Source organism: Apaloderma vittatum, unplaced genomic scaffold (assembly GCF_000703405.1).
Source record: "Apaloderma vittatum isolate BGI_N311 unplaced genomic scaffold, ASM70340v1 scaffold38448, whole genome shotgun sequence".
NCBI lineage: Eukaryota > Metazoa > Chordata > Aves > Trogoniformes > Trogonidae > Apaloderma > Apaloderma vittatum.
In genome coordinates, this window is record NW_009733128.1 from 2,513 (window position 1) to 24,072 (window position 21,560).

The 21,560-nt window shown below is 40.7% G+C and overlaps 1 protein-coding gene across 1 annotated transcript in view; it reads left to right on the forward strand.

The window, feature by feature from the left end:
- The first annotated feature begins 1,554 nt into the window (after positions 1-1,554).
- Positions 1,555-21,560, forward strand: part of COL4A4 (collagen, type IV, alpha 4) — a 45,508-nt gene continuing 25,502 nt past the window's right edge. Inside the window, exons 1-12 of the mRNA XM_009875749.1 lie at positions 1,555-1,610; positions 2,538-2,577; positions 2,782-2,823; positions 4,541-4,618; positions 14,241-14,375; positions 15,264-15,308; positions 16,553-16,669; positions 17,539-17,607; positions 17,831-17,866; positions 18,733-18,795; positions 19,261-19,296; positions 19,468-19,509. Of these exons, the coding sequence (XP_009874051.1) occupies positions 1,555-1,610; positions 2,538-2,577; positions 2,782-2,823; positions 4,541-4,618; positions 14,241-14,375; positions 15,264-15,308; positions 16,553-16,669; positions 17,539-17,607; positions 17,831-17,866; positions 18,733-18,795; positions 19,261-19,296; positions 19,468-19,509 (759 nt within the window). The remainder of the gene's footprint in view (positions 1,611-2,537; positions 2,578-2,781; positions 2,824-4,540; positions 4,619-14,240; positions 14,376-15,263; positions 15,309-16,552; positions 16,670-17,538; positions 17,608-17,830; positions 17,867-18,732; positions 18,796-19,260; positions 19,297-19,467; positions 19,510-21,560) is intronic.

The following is a 21,560-nucleotide window of genomic DNA, read 5'->3' on the forward strand; positions in this document are numbered from 1 at the left end:
ACTGGCTTGGATTTTCCGTTTGAGGCAATCCACTCTTGCAGGATTTTATTGTCTGATAATCTTGTTTATATTACTGATGTAAAATAAAAGCAGTGAGGTAGGAATGTTATTGGAGTATTATTTTGTTATTAGGAGTGTTGTAGGGTTTGTTTGTTTTTGTTTTTTTTCCCCTGCTGACGGAGGTGGAACAGAGGCACAGAAAGAGACTAAGTTTTTGGCAGAGGAATGGAGCCCTGTGCAGCGCACGCAGGGTGTGATCTCACTGCGTGGACTGGCTGCCCTTAGCCCACTCAGTGCACAGTAGCTTCCGAAGTCTCTTCTCCATACTGGGATATGGATATACCATGCATACACATCAGAATCAATATTATTTATAGATTAGTATTGGTTAGAAAAATGCTACACTAAACAATGGGAGGCAAGAGAGTAACGTTTCCGGGTCTGTACACTCATTTGTTTTATAAAGAAAAGGTAGCTGCTTGTTGAACAGCCGTCAGAGAGCAGCCGGTCTGCTTCAGGGTCACGTCCTCGCTCCCTTCTCTGTGCCCAGCTCGCTTTGCTTCCTCAGGAGACTTCCCCAAAGGAACCGAACCCCTGCTGGTTCACGCTAGTCCATGCTCGGTCCCCTCAGAATTAATCTTCCCACGTTTGGAAGACTCCAGCACTAAAAAGTAAAAACTGGTGTTAATCTGTGCCGTCCTAGGAAAAGCTCAGCCTCTTAAACCCTCGTTTTGAAATAAGCAGTGAGAACCGTTTGCCAGGCGTGCCTTATTCCAAAGGATTGCAGCTTTTCCTTATCTGGGGGATGTAAAAGTTCACACGGAGGATGGCCGTTCCTCTGGTTTGAGCAAGAGGTTGGTGCAGGACATGTCCAACCCAAGTCGGAGGTCACGGATGCGCCGTGTAGTTAAGCTGAAAAATTCTTCGTAGCGTTTCCAGTGAGTGTTGTCTGTCCATGCATATGCATATGGGTAGAACTCTTGAGCTGAAAATACGCATGGATTACTCTGCCTTCAGAGTAGTCCTGCCGTGCTCAGATGTACACACAGACACTGGTCCGGCCCAGTTTGCAGAAGATACGGCTGTGTCTGGTCTTGAAACTAGAACCAATGTTTGCCTGATTGTTTCTGAGTTCACTGGGTCTTTACTGTAGACGGGGGTCACATAATTTTTCATATTTTTTTATGCCTTTAGCTAAAACAGTGGGCAAGATAGCTTTTTAAGAAAAAATTGTGCAGGAGGCTCTTTGTTCAAATAATTGGATTGCTGATAAAAAAATGTGGCCTGAACAGGGATGATATGATGTGGCACCAACATAAAGCTGGGCAGTATGGCATATATAAATGGTTAAGATATGTTTTGGTTGTTCAGTAATTATTCATGTTTGTACATGACATGTGTATTTTAATATAAACAGGTTAAGAGGGGAAAACAACAACAGTATGGAACAGTGTTTATAGACCATCCACAAACAGAAGGAAAGAGAAGACCTGCTGTTTTTTAAAAAGAAAGAAAAAAAAAAGTGCTGCATGTACAGAACCTCGATCAGCGTGAATGGCATTAACAAAGGATTCGTTTGAACGGATTAAGTGGCTTATCACAGCTGCCTGGTGAGTTTTACAGCTCACTAAATTTTTTAACTAGAGTCACTGAGATAGATTCTTCGTTATCAGTTTAACAGTAATAAGAAATCACCAGTTAAATAATTTGTAGCCTGCCATAAATTTGATAAGCCTATACGGTAACTTACTGTATTTGATTTTGATTGCTGGTCTATAAGGTTTTACCATTTAAATTTCAGGTACTGCACTAGTAGGAAACGGTGTTGTGTCTGGCGCAGCCAGTCCGTACACGCTGTGGCCATATATAATTTATCATTTCGTATAATGAGTGAGCACATTAATAATAACGTTGGTTTTAATAATAGTTGATAATAATGCTTATTTCCTGTATTGCTGCAGAAATTTTTGGCCTGCCTTCTTTGTTTTATTTTATCCTCTTTTCATGCATATAGAAATCATAGAAGACATGATTTCAGCTTTATGATCCATCACTAGCATGGAGCTGGGCTACCCCAGCAGCTGCTCTGGAATCCCGTGGCTGTTCGAGTGCTGCTTCGCACGCTGCCTTCTCATGCTCGCTCTCTGAGCAAAACAGAACGGCACCAGCTGACTCGGTTTGGGGCAGATGCTCGATCACGGTGTCCACGGAGGTGCAGAAACCAGTCTGGAATAGTTCCTCTCTGGCCATTCCTAAATGCGGGCTTGGCAACAGGTTATAAGGGGGAAGTTACAAGGACATTCACATAATTTTATTATTCATGCCTACCTGTTTGTACTCAGTCTCACAAATCCAAAAAGACAAATACATACAGCATGTGCCGACCGTTTCTTGATGTATACCCCTTATAAATACACTCTTTTACTATATAAATCACCCCAACCAAGACTTAACTATGTGTACACACTTCTCGCTTTTGTAAAGTTTGGATGTTGGAAATCTAGTTTTAATGTAGCTTTCTCCTTTTTTTAAATCAGGTGGCTGCTGATTGTTTTTGAAGCACAAGAAACTGAGGGGGTAAGTGACACTGCTATTTTCTTCAGACGGGTGATAGACAGGAGGGTATGGTTCTCACAGGTAACGCTGCATACACCAAAACCCCCTGTAGTTCTGAGGGAAAACACTGATGTTTCTTTCAGCATTTCTGCAGTTCTAACTTCCTCTTCTGTTCCTGTTACTTGATTTAACTATTTTGTAATTTTCTCCTTTGGATTCTTCTAGATTCTAACTTTGGCATCTGTAGATGATTTTGGGAGGCTGCACGTAAGAAACGCTCTCTGGTGCACTGACTCTGTCTCCTTCCTCGTGAGGTCCCTTCAGTGCCTCTTGCAGTGCAGCGTGCACGGAACTCCAGCTTGCAAACCCTTCTCTGTGTGTAGCCTGGATCTCAGGCTGGCCTCCCTGTCCATTCCCATCTCTCCAAAGCCAAAATGTAGTAACCCCTCTGTACTTTCCTCCATATTAACCTTACGTTTGCAATGCCCTCACTGGAACTTCTTTCAAGTCCATCCTCTTTGTTTCTTTCAGATATTTAGAAGCTCGTTTTCATTGCTATTTCCCCAAAAGTCTTCCCTTTTTAGTCGAGCTGTTGAAAATGGAAATATTTTTTAAAAATAAATGTGTTTCATTAGAACAAAGAGTAACAGCTTACATGTTATTAGAAACTTGCGGTCCAGTAGAGGCAAGTTTTTAATAACTAGGTGAGAGACTAGTGTGGAGTAAATGAGTAATTTCATGGGAAATCCAGTGTGTGAAAGAGAAGCAGTCCGTGAGAGAGACAATCATACCCTCTTGTTCTGAAGTTTGGGAGTACTAGATATTCTCAAAATATTGTGGATAGAAAGAACAGAATTTTCTTCCTTATCTAATATTTGTCAGTGTTTTCTCCTTGAAAGCTTGAAGTATGAACCTGTTGTGTTCTATTCGTTATTAAAACCAGTAACAAAACAATGCTGACCTTGGTAAAAACGAAACCCACACCGAAAAATTATTTTCATATTATCACTGTTTATTCTTTTGCCTGAATTGTTCTTAAATCTTTCAAATCCTTGTCATTCTTTTTGAAACAACTTTGATCAATTACACAATTTTGTCGAAAACATAATGTCCCCTAGTGGACATATCAGCCATCTAAGTGAGTTTATAAATGCATACAGTGTGTATAATTGGTCTGTGTTAAATACTTCACCTTGGGAAATAGAAAAGAATAATAAAATTATGTTCACTCACCACAGAATGAATCCAGCTTCTCCTTGAATATCCTTTTCCTCATTGCAATTTGATGAAACAAAGCATTCACTTCTCTGCTGTTAAGAGGAAAAAAAACAGAAAGTTTTAATACAATAAATAAGTAAATTAATGGTAGGCAACACAGAATTACACCATACCCATACTTCTTTTTTCATTCGATAGACAAGACTTAAATGCAAGCCTTTATCGCTGAGTGGGCTTGTTGCTCCTCAGCCGTTTTTGCCTTTTATCATTTATTTGTAGTTAATCAATTTTTTAACTCATCACATTACTACAAACCAAATTCTCACTCGGTTAATTTTTTTGTAGATGCAGTCTATTCCTGTAGTCATATTTAGCTGCAGTATTTATTGTTACTTAACATAACTTGTAGGTAATGAGTTTCACCTTCTACAGCAACAACAAAAACCTTTTGCTTATTACCTCTACTTGGCCAGCATGTTTATGCTGATGAAAGGTCCGAGACAGTAAGCTTTTAAATCTGGTATCATGTGTGTATTCTGTCAAGCAAGCACTGGAAAAGGTTCATACGTGTCAAACTGAAGATCTACACAATACCCTGATGTTTGCTGCTGGGCCGAGTTTCATCATCGGAAGGAACTGCCCTGTGGGTATGCAAGGGCAGCCAAATCTTTCTCACCTGAGGAGTTATCCAGTTGCATAATGTCCAGCTGACAAAGTGATTGTTGTCTGTTGCATCCTGATAAATCTATAAACTTCTGATTTTTAGGGAGGATATGCATATATCGAGCCATGTGAGGGACGGGATTGTTCGGTTTGTCGGTGCTTTCCAGAAAAAGGATCAAGAGTAAGTGATGATTATAACTAATGATAATTACCAGCTGTAAATACTGTTCATTTTATCATGTAGCTGCTCTTTAAAACCAATATTCAGACATAAACAAGCCTGAACACAGCAAACTAGTATAATTCTCTCACTGGCATGAAGTACAGCTCTCATCAGAGGAAGTTAGGATTGTAAACAAGTTTGCTTGTAAATGAGGTTTGCAATAATCATGGTGTCTTTTTGTGTCTTAAGGATTCTTTGAGATCAGTCTAGTAGTTGGACAAAGGTCATTCTTAATATGTATTAAGTTTAGAAATCTATGCACGTTTTCTGCTAAGAGGTTAGTTAAGAGAGAACGTCTATGCCATTTACTAGTTTTATGAGAATTTAGGTGTTTCTTATTTGGGTTAGGTGATTCTGGAAAAGCTTGCAAACTCCTCATTTTACTAGCTTAAGAGAGTAAGTATAAAAAAAAATCTGTATTTTCTCTGCCGTATAAATAATAGTAAAACATTGAATGAAGCCGAGACATGTTCATATTATACACTAGAACTAATAACTATGCGTGTTGCTATTTGTTAATTGAAATACAGTCCACCGATGGCTAGCTTATCTTGGCTGTTCTTTCTCAAAATACTTACCTTTAGATAGTGAACAATTTAAACTTTCTATGAGGAAATGTTTTATTAGATACATGCCCTGATTAGTGAACACCTGAAAAATTGTCAGTCACTGATGGAAATCGTTTTCCCTCAAAGTACTGATGTCAAAATTTAGGGGTCAGAGAGATGGAAGGCAGTGAATCAGGTTTTAGAAGAGCTGCATGCCCAGTTGTTTGTTTTGCCACAAAAGCAAGACACACCTTTTCCTTCCTGTGCTTCTGCAGTTAGCTGCAGGCTTTGCTGTGTCATGATCACTGCCCTGGTGTCCTTGGATCCTATCCTAATCCTCCAGGATTATGTCCATACGAAAGTCCCCCATGTTTTAGGATTTTCATAATAGGGGCCTAGGATGTGCCGATCTCTGTAACACCGTGTTAACAAAAGGGTATCCCAGGAAAAGTATTCTGGCTAGCAGCATTGCACTACTGAATAGGCTGTTTTGGATACCAAAAACTTGATCTGAGGTGCCATTTAAAAACAACTGACTTTGAAACTAGAGGAAATGCCTCTGGTTCTGGTTCTCTCTCAGTAGTCTGGAAGTTCTGGATTACATCTGTGCCCACAGTCAGTCAATAACAAATACTGACTGCAGCTGGAGTGGCGCTGTCCTCCCCACCGCAGGTGAAGTGAACTGGGGTTCCTGCATTTGCAGGTAGTTTTCTGAATAATTCCAAGGATCTGGACCTAAGTTCCAAACAGAAGTGTAGTACACATTTAAAAGTAAATTCAGTGTCATTATGCAAATGTACTGTACTGAGAATTGTACTGTTTTCTGAAACAGCTCCGAAATACATATGCACACTGATGGATAAAGTCTCTCCAATGCAGTATGAGTTTGTATTTCCTGCAATCATTTCTGTTAATCAACATGCAAGAAATAGAAGTGCTTATCAGACCTTAGAGGAAATACAAACTAAACGTCATGTCAGGTAGATTGTTGCACATGTTTTTCTGTCCACGTATGATGATGAATTATTTTCTGTAGGATCACTCAGTCTTTTTTTTCATCCTACAGTCTTGTTGGCTTCTAAATTTTGCTATGTTCTGCCTTGACACTCTGACAGACTACGTTTGCTTTTCTAGCTTCTGTGGAGACTACCCATCACAAAATAAAAGCTTTGAGTATCTTATTATTAGCTTCCTAGAATGCAAACCATCTGCTTTATCTGCTTTTCTGTATGATTCCTGCTCCCAGGCTGGCTTCTCAGAGTTTCACGTCTTCCTTGATTCTGTCTTTAACGTGCAAGAAATAAACAATCGTTGAAAGCCTCTGGCATTATATGGTATGCGAGCCTAAAATTTCAGAAGTGTATAGTTTATTAAATAATCCTTCTCTGTAAAGAAGTTGAGATAAGGGTAGAAGTATAAGTGTCATTTCCTTACGCTGTATTTTTTCCTTTTTCACCGATTTAGCACAGGCTAGCTGTCAAAATGAAGGCTGAGCTGGCCTCCTCAGCAAACATTTCCTGAAAGCACTAAAAGGTTCTAGAAAATTCACGTACCTGCAGGTGGAAGACACCAGAACAATAATCTCATGCAGACCAGCAAAAAAAGCAGAGCTTGTAGCAGCCCTCAAAGTTAAGAATCTTCAGCCAGCTTTGTTAAACCAGCTGCAGTAGATAGGTGCCACGGGTCCAGCTCCCGAGTGACAGCGTAACAGCCAGCTAAGAACCTAAGCAGTTTGTTTTGAACGTCACTCAGGCTCACTTCCCCACATCCTTCTCCACGCACTAATAAAGAGGAGATTTTTGGAGAAGTCACAGTATCTATCTGCTGATAAAACAGCACTTTTGTAGTTTCAAAGTTAAGGTGTGCCCATCTGATAAGGGTTTCATTTTGTCAGCAGACTGGGAGGAAAATATTGTTGCTGGTTCCATTGGAGGGATTTTGTTTACATATAAAAGACTATGACAGGTATTTGATGACCTTGCTGTTTCACTTCAGAGTGCTACCTTCCCTTTTAGACTTCCAGTGGAAGCATTGCCTACTGGAAATTTAGCTAATAAAGTGAACAAACGAGTTATTTCTATGTTTGAAGCAGGCTTATAGCCCATCCATAACAGAGATTTCTACTAAAATTAAGTTAGAGCAAAAGTCTTAGAACTGTTACAAATCAGTTTTGTTTATTCGTAATCACCAGCAACAAGTGTGTCCGCATCTCATAAAACTAAAAACCCTGTAAGCTGTGTATGACCTAACTGTAGCCCTTATCCTTAACATCTCTGCACTAAAATAGTGAAAAACTAGGGCAGTAAGAGAATAGACACCTAAAATGAAATGTTTTTAGGTTTACGAGTGAAGCAGAATGGCTGTCAGGAATGTAGTACACTGTGAAGCTTCCATAGGAAAGTAGGACCTGAAATCTTGCCCTACTGCCTTTGGCATCATGACCTTTCTTTCTATCCTTTTTTTTTGAATGCCAGTTAAGCATGATTAGTGAAAGCTGTGGTTACCAGGCCAGCGTAAGAAAACTGTGCAGCTGACTGGGAACGTCACAGGAGTTAAGACTTTGTCTTCTAGTTGCCCAACTGAAAGTTTTTTAAATGCCAGCATAGAAAGGCTTCTTCATTGTAAGTGGACAAGATAACTGAGGTTTAAACTACAGAAAAGATGTCTGTGGAAGTGAGGAAAGGAAACTGCTATGGCCATCCTTAAACGTTTCGAAATGGGGCGATGTTGGAAGAAAAGTAGAAGCAAGTAGCTCAACTTATATCAACCAGTATACATAGACATTTGTTGCTATATTGCTGTATTTTAGAAGAGCTTGGGTACCTGCTGCTTTTTATTTCTCTCAACCTTAGATAATTCTGTGCTATAAACAGATTCACACTACTATTCAGTAGCCAGAAATCACTGTCTGAAAGACATTTCTTCGGTATTGCTAGCAGTGTATCCCAATTCTGACATCACTACAGTTGCCCACATCACAATGAAAGTTCGACTTCTGTTTAATTGGATTACAGCCTTATTGGAATTAGTTTTACATTATATTATTTATCTCTTGATCTCGTGTCACAACTCAAAAGGACCCTACATTAATTTTAGCGCCGGCCTGAAACAAGTGAGGATTTCTCCTGCCTTTTCTCTCCCAGTCACTACTTCCAGTAGGCAGTAGCAATCAACGGTTTTAATTAGAGCAACTTCATTATTTTAGGGTATTTTCCCCCCTCTTCCTCTTTGGTCTCCTGTAAAGTCTGTGATTTTAATCTTCTCCTGGTGTATCCAGCAGACAGTGAATCCCTTCCTCCCTTTCCCCCTCTGCCTCTAACTTGGGAAGCTGTTTTGTCGGTAACTCCTGCAGTGTTGTATCATAGTCCTCCCAAAAGGCTGGCTGCTCCAACAGAATTTAGATAGTTAAAAAAATGTTTGCAGTTAGCACTGACCAATTGTAAACGTGTCCTGTGCCGACCCCGGAGTTTGATCCCATTCAATTCCTTTGGCTTTGTTTATAGAGTTAAGTAGATTTAGAAAGCAAGCGTCTATTCATGACCCAACCTGATCTAGCTTCTATGAGATCATGTGAAATGCCTGGAGCAAAGTGAACAATAGATATAACTCAGCAAGACCGATGTTCGTTCTTTTGCAGATGAAGTGAGTGGCCTGTTTTCACTCTAGGGTAGGAGAGAACCTAGCAAACAGAAATCTCAGAGGAAGGTCTCACGTTTTCTGGCATATGAGGTGTAAGGAGTAAGCATTCACAGGAGATGCTAAGTCGGTTGTCACAGCTGAGTCAGAAAGTCAGCTGATGTGTACTTCAGGGTACTTCCAGCACTTTTATTTCAATTTTCAAGCTGCATACTCCGGAATTGAATACGTAAAATCCATCTAATTGCTCTCAAATCCGTGTGCTCAGTTGAATCCACTATCAGAGATGTGTGCACACTAGCGGCTGGAGAAACCCAGAGCTCTCCCATCATTGGCCTCATACTTGTTGATCTTTTTCTCCACTATATTAGGTAGTTTTAAAGTAGAGGATTCCTGAGACCAGCTATACATTTCTGAAATATTTCTATTGCATTTCATTTTAATTTGCTGAGAACCATAGAAAAACAGACCTAGAGAAAGGAGACCCCCTATATCTGAAGCCCACCAGGCATGTTTTTGTACACAGGCAGGGGAGTAGGGAGTTCCCTGGCTCCAGAAGTTAGGGTTTGAACTGTAGGGAATGGAGCCTGCTTACCAGAATGTGGAATACAAACAGGATCACTCCAGTCTTCTCACTCTAAGTCCATTTGAGGCTGTTCTTCATATACAATGTCCATCTACAGCATCTGTAAATTAGCATTTTTCACATCAGACACATTTCCAGATTTTTCTAAAGTTTTGATCTTGCTAAGTTACCCCTCCTTTTGTTCTTGAGCATCTTTCTTTCCTTAATACTTTCAGCTCCTCTCTCCTACCAAACTAGAAAGTCTATTTCTCAGTGGCTGCGTATTGACAGGCTTTACCACATCAAACAAGACAGAACTCTACAAAATTATTTTTTTCATAGATTTGAATGACCTAAAAATTGCAAGCCAGTGACTTGTTTCAATAAAACAAGAGCAAAAGTTAATTTTATTAGCCAATCCGATGTTAATGATTTGTGGTCTAAAACTCTCTACTTGCGGCTCTCTGCTTTCAGCCAGTAACAGTGTTTCTTAAAAGTTTCAGTGCCAAAATCTCTCTTGTTCAGTGTTTGTTTTACACAATAGTGACACCCACTGGCTTATTAGATACTTTTTTTTCCTGGTTCCACAGGGTTAAAAGACAAAACAAAGTACACTGTGACAAATTTTTTCAGCACTTCACTGTGATTTGCTGTGCCTCGGTGAAGTATTGCTGGGAATACTAGGCTGCGTCATCAAGTACTATGTTCCTGTAGCATATGGGATCATTGAGAAATATCATAAAAGAGCACAGAATTTTCCCGTCATTTGCAGCACAATCCAGGTGCCGAGAGAAGTCAAACACTGAAAGTTGATATTGCATTTAACTGGCTCAAAAATCTGACTCTAAAAGTATTATCTAATACTGAAAAGTCACTGTGATGGGCTGTTTCTGAACAAAATGAGAATAAAATATGTTGTATGCTAGTCTCACTCTCACTCACTGTTTAACCCACAGTCGCAGAAAAATTTGGTATACTCAGACCAAAAGAGTGGATTTAACACTAAGTCATGTGCTTTCTCAGACATATCTTGCCTTGATAAACTTAATATGTAAAAGATTTATTTTGGAGCCTTGACTTACAGGGAAAATTATTTTGGTTCCAGTCCCACACAATTAGAGCAGAGGGCTGGAAACATCCCAGAATGGACACCCCACAAGCCCTGGAAGCTGTGGCTTTGCTGCAGAATAGACCTGCTCTTCCAAAAGGGAGAGGAGCACAGATGCTCCCACCTCGCTAAGCAAATCAGGAAAGACAACATCTGTCTGCAAGTTCCTTTGTGTGCGCTCCTCTCCTGCCGACCAACTGCTCTGCCTTCCTCCCTGTCTGGTAAAGGGGGAAAGGCTGGTGACAACCCAGAGTCCAGTGCAGAAGCAAAAAGGGCACTGTGTTATTGGCACCGCGTTATGTGCCTGCCGTCTGATTCTGTGGCAGTGCTGGGTGTTTCCATTTTTGTTCGTGTGAACGGAAGATAAAGGGGTTTCCCATCTCACTAGTACATCCAGGTGGCCCGTGGCATGGGGTACTGTCCTAGCTGAAGGCAGTAACTGGACTTCTTTTTGACATTACTGAGAACGAGGAGCAACACAGAATTCAGTCTAACAGCATGAACCAGTGGTCTTTGATTTCCAGTTTAAAACATTGTGCTTTCAGACAATTAAGAGCTCAGGAGACTCTGCAAATCAGGTGCTTTTTCGTGTCTCGGGAAACCAAACACAGTCATTCCAAATAATCTTGGCCGTTGCCTTCTCCAAGCAGCACTAAATGCTTTGCTGCATGATTCTGAAATATTTGCAGCCTTAGTCTTAGGAAGCACACTTAATTAAAAAAAATATAGTCTTGTTTTGTCAAAAGTCGGTTTCTTACTGCAGGTCAAGCCCAGGATGTGCTAAAATAACAGACCGCAGTCTTGGCATGGGTAGTTCCTGACCTAGACAATTAACAAGGCATTGAAATCCTAAAGGAATGTATTGGCATCAGATGGCAGAGCAGGCATAATATTCTGTTCATTTTAACTGAGCTAATTTGTCATTTCCACATGAGCATGACTACCTTCATCCTCTTTATTTGTACAGCTGTCCTGAGACTGTAATGCTGTGGTAGTCACATTGGATGGGCACAAATAATAGATGTGATAATAGATGTTATGACATGGTATCAGTTTGGTCTTAACAAAGCTCCCGGTCATTATCAGTCTTTGAGCTGAAAGAAAGAGAGACAATCCGCCAGCTTCACATGGCGTGCTGGAGTTGTATCAGCTGCCAAAGCCATTGTCAGGGCTGGATCCAGTGACTCTGCTCTATGACTTCACTACCTCCTACTGAAGTCATAAACCATGGAGTCCATTAAATTCACAGGGTAGCAACTAACGAAGACATTTTATCAGCCTAAAGGACAACATGTCCTTGAAACGTTTGCTGGTTAATTACGACAGATAATCCCCAGAGAAATCATATGGTGCCACAGCTTTGTTTGGAGTACTATCAAAATCACATTTCTTCAACTGCCCAAAAGATACAACATGATTTTAAAAGCTTTCAGCTCTTGAAAGCAGAGCTTATACACTATGAATTAAGAGTATTAAAGTCACTGCGGAAATTCACACGGTTAAGACAAAAACAATAGAGCATTAGTGAGAAATATCTTTGGCAATTTTTTCCTGCTGTTGGATGTTGCATTTCGCAGGGTAACAGCTAGCTCAGTGTACTAGAAAACTGTACTGCTTCTAGTAGAGTGAATGGTTCAAACAGTTGTATTTTACTATATTATTGGGCTCGTAGTTTTCACTCTTATACTCAGAATTCTGCTTTAATTAAAATCGTTGTCTGGTCTTTTTTAATCAAGTATTTAAAGGGTGTAATAGCTGCTTTAAGAGTACCTCAGTGAATAAATTCAGTTTTACAACAGAGAATGTGCAAGGCACTGCCAATAGACAGGCTGCAGTTGTTCATGCAAGCGAATACTCAAGCACCCAGAATCCTGACTGGCCATTCATTGTTTACAAGGGTGCAGAACCAGCAGATTTTAAAACTAGTAACCCTTGATTTGGATAATATTTTACACTGCTCAGATTATGATATCAAGAAAATGGTAACTCGTGCTGAAGACAACATGCTGATTTTGCCTGTGACTTCACTGGAAGCAGGACCCAGGCTTAAGTGGAAGAAGCACCGATGGAACAGGAGTTGTGTGAGGACACTTTGGACGCTTTTTCAGGCAGCCCTGATGTGTAAGCGTATGACTTCTTTTCCTAGCCTCTGCACTAAATTCCCGATCGTAGCTTCAGGGCCAGTGGTGGCCCAGTCCTGCTTCCGGAACAGCGTGAGCCTAGAGCACGTTCTGCAGTGTCTGGGAACTCGCCTTCTCATTCCTGCGCCCTTGCTCGTTGCATGGGGTGATGGGTACCATACTTTCCTTCACTTCATATCTAAGTGTCTAGTGGCACTGATTTTATCGACATATTTTAAAACACAAATAGAGAATAAATAGGTTTAGGTGCTGGCTTGGGATTCATAAGATGAGATTTGTTCAGACTGCTGTAGTGTTTACAGGGAAGCAAGCAGTTCAGTTCTGTTGCTTCAACATAATTTGACTCCTGGAGCTCACATGTCTGCTTACAACCACCTTTGATTTCTGTCGTTTTGTTTCCCTTCAATCCATTCACAGAAATCAAGTATGGTCTGTCATTTCTGTGAATGGCGGTTTTACTGAAATATCCTTTACTGCCCTCAAGTGGTCTTAGAGCCGTACGCTTTTCTTGGGAATGTGTGGGGCTCCTTTTTGCTCTTTTTTAGTAATGTGGTGTAACTGATTGATCAGTGAATTCTGAGAAGAAAGAAAAACACTCCTCATTTGGGAAGCAAAACAAGTTGTAGCTAAACAAAGATAACAATACAGAATGAAAAAGATGAGTAAGAGAAATAAAGACCTGTAAATACATAGATTTTGTAGAGTGAAAATGTAGACGGGTCACGTGAAGTCTGATTAGAAAGCTTGCTTTATTCAGCACTTTCAGTCTATGATTTAATAGTTGTTTAGCGGCACAGAAAAAAACCCTGCAACAAATCCAAAACAACTCCGTGCCAATGCTATAGACTGAAAAATCCAATTGGCATGGAAAGTGTTTTTACTTCAGAATATATATTACGTTGGATAATTCCATAGAAATCCGCAGAGATTGTCTGTGTGGTACTGCAGGTATGGATACACAATATAGAGCTATTTATAGATAAACCACGTTCTGCAATCTCCCAAACCATTTCAGCACCATCTATTGAAATTGATACTTTCTGTAAATATCTTGGCTAATAACTATAATTATTTCTTTTTCTGCAGGAAACTTCACAACTTTTAAATAAGGCATTGAGATCTAAGAGTGATGATGGAAGATATGCGAGCTAGAAAAATTTAAGATAATTAACATATGTCGTTTGTTCTGACTGTATATAAAGTCCCTTTGTCTAAAACGAGTCATCCCTCTCTGATGGCAAAAATGTGATGCTCATTGGAGTCTTAGGCTTGCAGAAGGTGATGTGATACTTACGTTGGTAGAGCCAGGACGATGTGCAGGTTGTCCTGGGCATGTCACAGAGGTGGTGCTGGAGACCTGATGAAGGTGAAGAGAAATTATCACCTTGAGCAAAGTTGTTAAATTGGAAGGTCGTGCTCCTCTAGCGCATTGTGCATGGAGCAGAGCTGCAGGCTGTACAGCAAGCTGCTCTCATCAGGAGTACGTCTGCCTTGTGAGCCTTGTTTTATCCGTACGGGCATCTCTGGGGCGCTGCCGGCTGCGGGTGTGCGGCACTTATTCACCTCTTTGGGCTCTTTTCAGGGTCAGCCTGGTGAGCTGGGAGCTCAAGGTCCGATTGGGCCCTTGGGAGCTACAGGACCAGCTGGTCTGCCAGGAGAAAAAGGACAGAGAGGTGAGAACGGACAGCCGGGGCCGTCTGGAGAAAAAGGCGATAAGGTAGGAAACACCATAGACAGCTCTTTGAAGTGTATACAGTGTTTGACGTCAAATATTGGCAAGTAAATCGGGACCTGAGTGATCAAAAAACATTTGCCAAACTATACACTTGCTCACACAAAATTCTCACTGAAATTAATTACAGCTTTCTTGAAAAAAAAATCTTTCAGGGGATTTTTGCTGTGGATTGCAAAATTAGAATTGTCAGAAAACATACAAGAAAACTAAGGAAAACCAGGCTCTGATCGTTATGTACCACATCATGGCCCTTAACCCAAAGAGGTCTGTGGGAGGAATGTGGAGCTTTTAAACGTGCTATACGCTACACAGAATTTTATTGCCACTTACGGAGTATAAACTACAGTTTGGGTCCCTGTCTTTCACAGCTGTACAATCGCTGTGCTTGGCTTGTGGTACTTCGTGTTAGTTTTGATGGTCGGATTCCACTGATCTCGGTGGATGGCTGAAGTCACTGATGTCAGTATCTCGCTTACCTGAAAGGGAAGTGCTGCAAACAGAAATGATGCTGCCCATATTGTTAAAAAAGGACCAGGGTTGTGAAATTATGTACAGAGTTATTTGATAAATCATAGGCAACTTTCCCTTCTCTGTCATTTTATAATATTTGGAGAGTGAATGAGTATAGAGTTAGAGATTTGTCCTGTCCTGTGCTGTGTTACACGGGTAGCTATTGGCTCTAGTCTCCTGCTAAGCCCATGCAATTTTATTTTCAGATAACTTATTTCTGACACTTAGGGCTTTTGATTAATATTTCAAACAAGACTGTTTCTTGTTTCTTGCTATGTAGTGTCTTATGTTCTTGTTTTTCGTTCTTTTTGAGAGTTAATGACCAGAATAACTTTGTTTCTTCATGTCACCTGTTTTCAGGGCCCAACTGGAGTCCCAGGATTCCCTGGCTTAGACGGTGTTCCTGTATGTATTGAATTAATATTGCTTTATAAAAATTGCAGTGTCTGTCTTTATAAAAATTGCGGTGTCATACCAACTTCTCTAACAGAAGAATACACTCAGTAAATTATTTTCAGTGTGGAAACGGGTGTGCTAAAAGAAAGAGAATACCTCTTAGCTACAGTACTTTGAAAAATGCTGTTCATTAGAACTGAAGTCCTATGTTGTTATTAGTTTCATAAGGATCAAACAAAGTTAAAATGTTGAATTTTGAAAGTGAATACAGAACCAGAAACTGAGTGGGTGTCTTAGCATCTGCTTGCCAGCTGTCCACACTTGACAATGGGACTGTTGCCAGAATGTCTGTATAACGTAGTGGTCACAAGCCCATAATTTAGCACAAGAAAAAAAGAATGCTCCCAAGAAATGTATGGTCTTTTTAATGAAAACTGTTAATTAAAAAACCTATCCACAAATATGGATGAAGAACCTTAAAGTTAAGAAGAACAGGTTGCCCAGAGAGGTGGAGGAAGCCCCATCCCTGGAAGTTTTTAAGACCAGGTTGGATGGGGCTATGAGCAGCCTGATCTAGTTGAGGGTTGGAACTAGATGATCTTTAAGGTCACTTCCAACTCTGACAATTCTATGGTTCTATAAGAAAGTAAAATTGACAGAAACGTTTCAGGCAAATGGCTAAGACACTTACTGATCTTTTAGGTAACCCGCTCGCCCCCCCAAAAAAAGTGTTGGGGTCAAAATTAGTGTTTGTTCCTTGCAAAAACATTTAATTCTGTGAAAATAATTTTTCCTCCAATGGAAAAATCATTCTAACGGAAATCTCACTGTTCTGTCTATCTTATAATCTGCATTAGAACTGGTCTGGACACTGCTTAGTTCGTCCTAGGTTATAAAATCACTTCCTCAGTTCTGGAATGTGTAGTCGTAATCTCTGCAATTACTCTATGCTCGAGTCAAGCTGTGTCCTGTTTTCCCTTGTTTTAGTATATCGGTTAAAAAATATGAGACTGCTTGAGATCACTTCTGTGTATTCTTCAGCTTCTCTTCACAGCCACAAGAAAGATTATAGTTAGAGGGGTAGAGTCTGCTTTCCCTAAGAAAATAACACGATACTTTTTGACTCAAGAGCTCAGTCTAGCCCTCTTAACCAGTGCTGTCTATGTTATATTTTCTAGTAATATTTGGTAATTTAAAAGGCAATTCCTTATTTATCATGCTATATCTCTAAGAAATATTCAACTGTCTTTCAGGGATTACCGGGAAGCGGAGGACCCCGGGGCAAGCATGGTTTAGACGGCTGCAATGGCTCCCGAGGAGATCCAGGATTTCCAGGCGAAAACGGTTACATGGGCCCGAGAGGTCCCTACGTATGTGTCTGGCCCTCCCGCTGACCATGAGTACTGCCCACGGACACGGCCCCTGCAGGCTGACAGCTCCGCGCAGGAAAGGAGCTCTAGGCTATGGCACTAGCTTTACGCTGCTCAGTGTGTTTGCAGGCATTTTTACTAAGGCTAATGGGAACGAACAACACTTGGTACCTCAACAGATTAAGTTTAAACTTGAATGTGAAATAAGTTCCTATATCCTTGAAGTATATGTGTCTACCTTGAGAGTTAAATTCTATTTTGTCTCCCCAGTACGTAACCACACCATAGCTAATACCAATTCATGGAGGTACAGCTGAGGTGAAGTGGATTGAAACCATCACACCATTTATCAATATCTGAAATTTCGTAAAAGTGCTAGTACTAGGGACATACCCAAGATGAATTAGCAATAAGTAGAAGCTTCAGCAAGTCTAAATCCTGTAACACTGGAAGACTTCTCATGGTTGATCACATGAGGAAAACTGAGACATCAGACAAATTACAGCAAACATCTTCCCAATTCCAGGGGCATGCTCTTTGGCAGGCCTTGAAAAGTATTTGCAGCCTACAAAGAATGGGAGGCACAATGGGCATGTAGCTTTGGGTATGCGTACTAAAATCCCGGTGCAAATTAACTTAGCTACCCAGAAAAGCAAGGCATAGTAACCGATTTGCTTGTGCACAAGAACGCTATTCCAACCTCTCTATGTTAAGTGGTTGACTTAGTTAAATTGTACCCAATACATCTGGATTTCAAATGGGAAAACTTTATCATTCAATCATGAGAAATTTTAATTCAATATATATATAATACATACAGTGTATCAGTATGTGGATCATGTTGTAACATACTTTTTTTTTCTTTAAAGGGAAATCCAGGGCAGAAAGGAGAAAAAGGAAATTCAGTGTATATTTCACATTTTGAAAAAGGACCTCCAGTAAGTATCTGATTGTGAAACAAATCATGTCTTGTAGAAAAACATGCATGGCAAATATAATTGTTCTCATAACTCCTCACTGTTTAGTAAAGCTTGCTGAAAAAAAAAAAAGATTGAAAGCAACTATACAGCTGAAACAAATAGCTTGTGATATTAATAACTATAAAGTTAGAAAATGCCCACAGCAAATCATTATTCTTTTGCTAATTGATTGTCATTACAGGGAGACAGAGGTCATCCTGGCCCCCCTGGCATGCCCGTAAGTACACTCAGTAGCTTTTATACATGCATTTTGGCTTGAAGATCTTTCACATTTTCCTTTTTAATACACTAAAGAAATATTGGGGTTTCTCCCTGCCTGACCTAAATAGCAAAATTCCAGAATAAAGTCCCTACAGTGTGCCTCATGAGCATTCACACTGGCTGAAAAGCAGTAGAAACAGGCCGTACCCTTCTGCTTTAGCTGAACACTGAGCAGTTGTCATGCTGGTACTCACAGTTTGCAGAATATTTCCTCCGTGAAATTCAAGATGTGTAGAGATGTGGCACCTTCAACAGCATAGAGTCATAGAATCACAGAATGGCCTAGGCTGGAAGGGACCTTAGAGATCATCTAGTCCAACCTCCCTGTCATGGGCAGGGACGCCACCTCTCGACTAGACCTGGCAACACATGGGGGACCGAGCATCTGGTGGATCTCCCAAGAACATGCCGCACACTACTGTGCTTTGGCCTTAAAAACATGAGAGAAGAAGAGAGAGTTTGATTTAGTTGCCAACTCACACTCTTAATGGCTTTGGGTTCCTGTTCTTACACCCTTCAAAAAACGTATTCACTGATGAACGGTATCAAGTCCCCACAGTGTAGCACACTTCCTGACAGAGTATTCTCTCGATCCGTTAATCACATATAACTGTGTGTGTGCAGTAGTATCCAGAAACCAGTACTGAGCTGCTCTAGCAATGCTGAGGTTTCAGGCATGGTAAAAGCTTCAGGCCATGGGTGGAATGCAGTGGCCAGCAGACTGAGTCCAAGCGATGCAGGCATTTTGGAGGGACTAGTTTTGTGGAGAAAAGGGTAGGATCTTGGTATTTTCACAAACAGACCTTTTCCTATATTTTCCAGGGACCTAGAGGGTCGAGAGGTGCAGCGGGCCCATCTGGATACCCAGGCCAACCTGGCTTGCCTGTAAGTTCACCACAGCAGCCTTGCATTTTTGAGATAGGCGTAAATTCTGGTCTACCAGTTTGAGAACTCGCCTTGATGTGAATCAAGCCTAGAAATAGTTTTTGAGGCAGATGGTAACAAAAGAGATTTTTGCCTTACCTTATTTATGAGTTTGTAAGTCCAGGAATCAGAGCATATGTTGTCCCTTCCCATGCCTGCGTGAACACCTTTCACCCTGGCAGTCTGCGCAGCTGGCGCTCTCTCCCTGTTCTCTCTCCCCAAAGGCACCTTGTGGGGACAGGAAAGTGGGAAAGCAGAGTTCACTCCTCCTGAAAGCAGTGGCCAGGTGAAATAAATTACACTTTGGGATAGATACATCCCAAGAGGAAATTCTGTCGCTAGGTGCTTCTGGCAAGAGAAGGTAATTCGCACAGCAAAGCTGTCTCTAGATCAGGCATACTAACTTGTCTGTGTTCTCTTTTAAAGGGTATTCCGGGTTACCCTGGTTTGCCAGGTGAACAGGTAGGCAATTATTTTTCCCTGAAGATATTAGTGGAATAATAATTTATATGAATATTTGAAGTGTCCCTTTTGGTTATTTGTCACCAAGGTTTTCAAAGGAGTTACTTGATTAAATTGTAATGTCAACATTTTCTGATTATATTCAAACTGTGTACATTTTTTGTCAATTAGGGAAATCCAGGTATTGGAGTGGATGGACAAAAAGGGGAACCGGTAAGAAAACAAGTAGTATTGAAGAAAACAAATATTATTAAATATTATTGCTGTAGAATTGGTAGTATAATAGAGTCTTGTTGGGTTCCCTGGAAGCCATTCATTTGTGGCTCTGCGCTCCCACTCAATATGTTAGACTAGAAGGAAAAGTAATGTAAGTTAGTACGTCTTCAATGAGTACAGAAATATGTAGTGCTGTAGTACAAACGTGTAGGAGAGTGTTCTGAGTCAGAACAAAACAAATCTCTGCTGTTCCTTTGGCTTCCACAGGGCGACATTGGGCTACCTGGGCCACCTGGGTCACCGCTGCTGGTTGGACCTCCTGGAGGTCAGCTGCTCAAAGGAGAAAAGGTGTTGATTTGTCTTCATATTTAACTGTCCTCAACTTGGCACGTGCAATCCTGTGGTGTGATTTTTGCAAGGATGGCATAGGACAAACCTTTCATTCTGTAATAAACCATCAGGTAAAAACCTGATGTTCAGCACTGATCCTACAGGCTTTCAGGAGAGCAGAGCCCAAGGGTACTTTAGCTCATGTCCTTGAGGGAAGACTGTCTTCATGCTCAAGAGAGATACTGCCCTTGCTTTTTTTTTCTTCCCTTTTGTCATTAGCAAATCATATTTCAGGCATCTTGGTAAAAAAAGAACTTACTTAAACTCCCTGTGTTGCTGCGAAGCACAACACACTGCTGTGCAACACACGATGTGATGACGACCGCGTAGCCAGCCGTGGATTCCATTCAGATTGGGGCTGTGCACAAAAGTATAGATTTATGCATGTGAATACTTGCATCAAACTAAATAGAGCTGCAAACAAAGAAGAACTACTATCAAGCATGTTTGTAGGAACAAAGCCCTGATTAGCAGGTCCCTGCAAGTGAAAAGATAGATCTATTTCATTCCACAGTCATTATGCTGGTTTGACAGTGTTAACAGAAATAAAAATCAGTACGTGATTGTTTTTCTTATTTTCCTTCTGCCTAGTACACCTAGAGGAGCAGGCCCCAGCCCTTAAGAAAATACTATTTAACAGTTGTGATTCAGAACAGAACTTAAAAAAAAGTTAAAACAGCACACAGGCATGTCGAGCATATTAAAATATACAGAAACTTTCCTTGTATACATAGGGCCAGAAAGGACTGCCTGGGGTAACAGGATACAGAGGGCCACGTGGACCCAAAGTAAGTAATGTGTCATCTTGTTTTTTACCATGGTGCTGGCTAAGTCCTTTTGTGGTTATTAAGTTAATCTCTCAAAGCACAAAGTGATCGAAGAAATGACAGCATTTATGCTGTGAAATTTAATCTCCACTTAAAAGAGTGTGAAAGCAAAAATGTTTCAAAACCCTTTGGAGAACCTTTCCAAGTCTGCTTTGTACGTACCTGTTGAGTGTTGCCTGGTAGCAAAAGGTCAGCATTGCTTCCAGCTGGGCTGTTAGCAGGCTGGGACTCTGAAGAAAACAGCAGCACAGGGTATTTTTGCTTAAGAAGAACAACAGAGGATCTGTACACGTTGTTATCGGGGCATGCTGTATGTTTCCCTGGGTATGTCAGGGAAGGACTCTTACATTATGAGAATCCTCAAGAGCAGAGAAGGCAGAGCCACTTGTTTGGAGAAAGAGGAGACAAAGCTGATATTCTTGTCTCAGGTATACTTTGGAAAAGATTAGCTTTATACGCTTGCTCCAGTACTAGCTGGCCATGTAGGTAACAGGACACTTGTTAGAATTAAGCAGAAACTGATGCAGCCCAGAGGATGCCCAGAGCTTTTAAAAAAAAATAAAAAGAAACTGCTGAAAGCACATTAAGTCAGAGAAGAGACCGTAGGAGATTCCTTGAAGAACTGAAGCTACGTAGGCTCTGCTAGTTGTGCTGTATGAAGCAAGCCCCAATGATTGAGCCTAGCGAGTTAAACAAGGTCCATTAATATACAGAACTTAATAAATATGCATAAAAATAAAATTTATGGCAGGCTTCACCAAGCATCTTGTTTGAACAATGTATTTTGAATACTTCAGGGTCTACTTGGGGGAGGAGAAAAGGGTGAAAAAG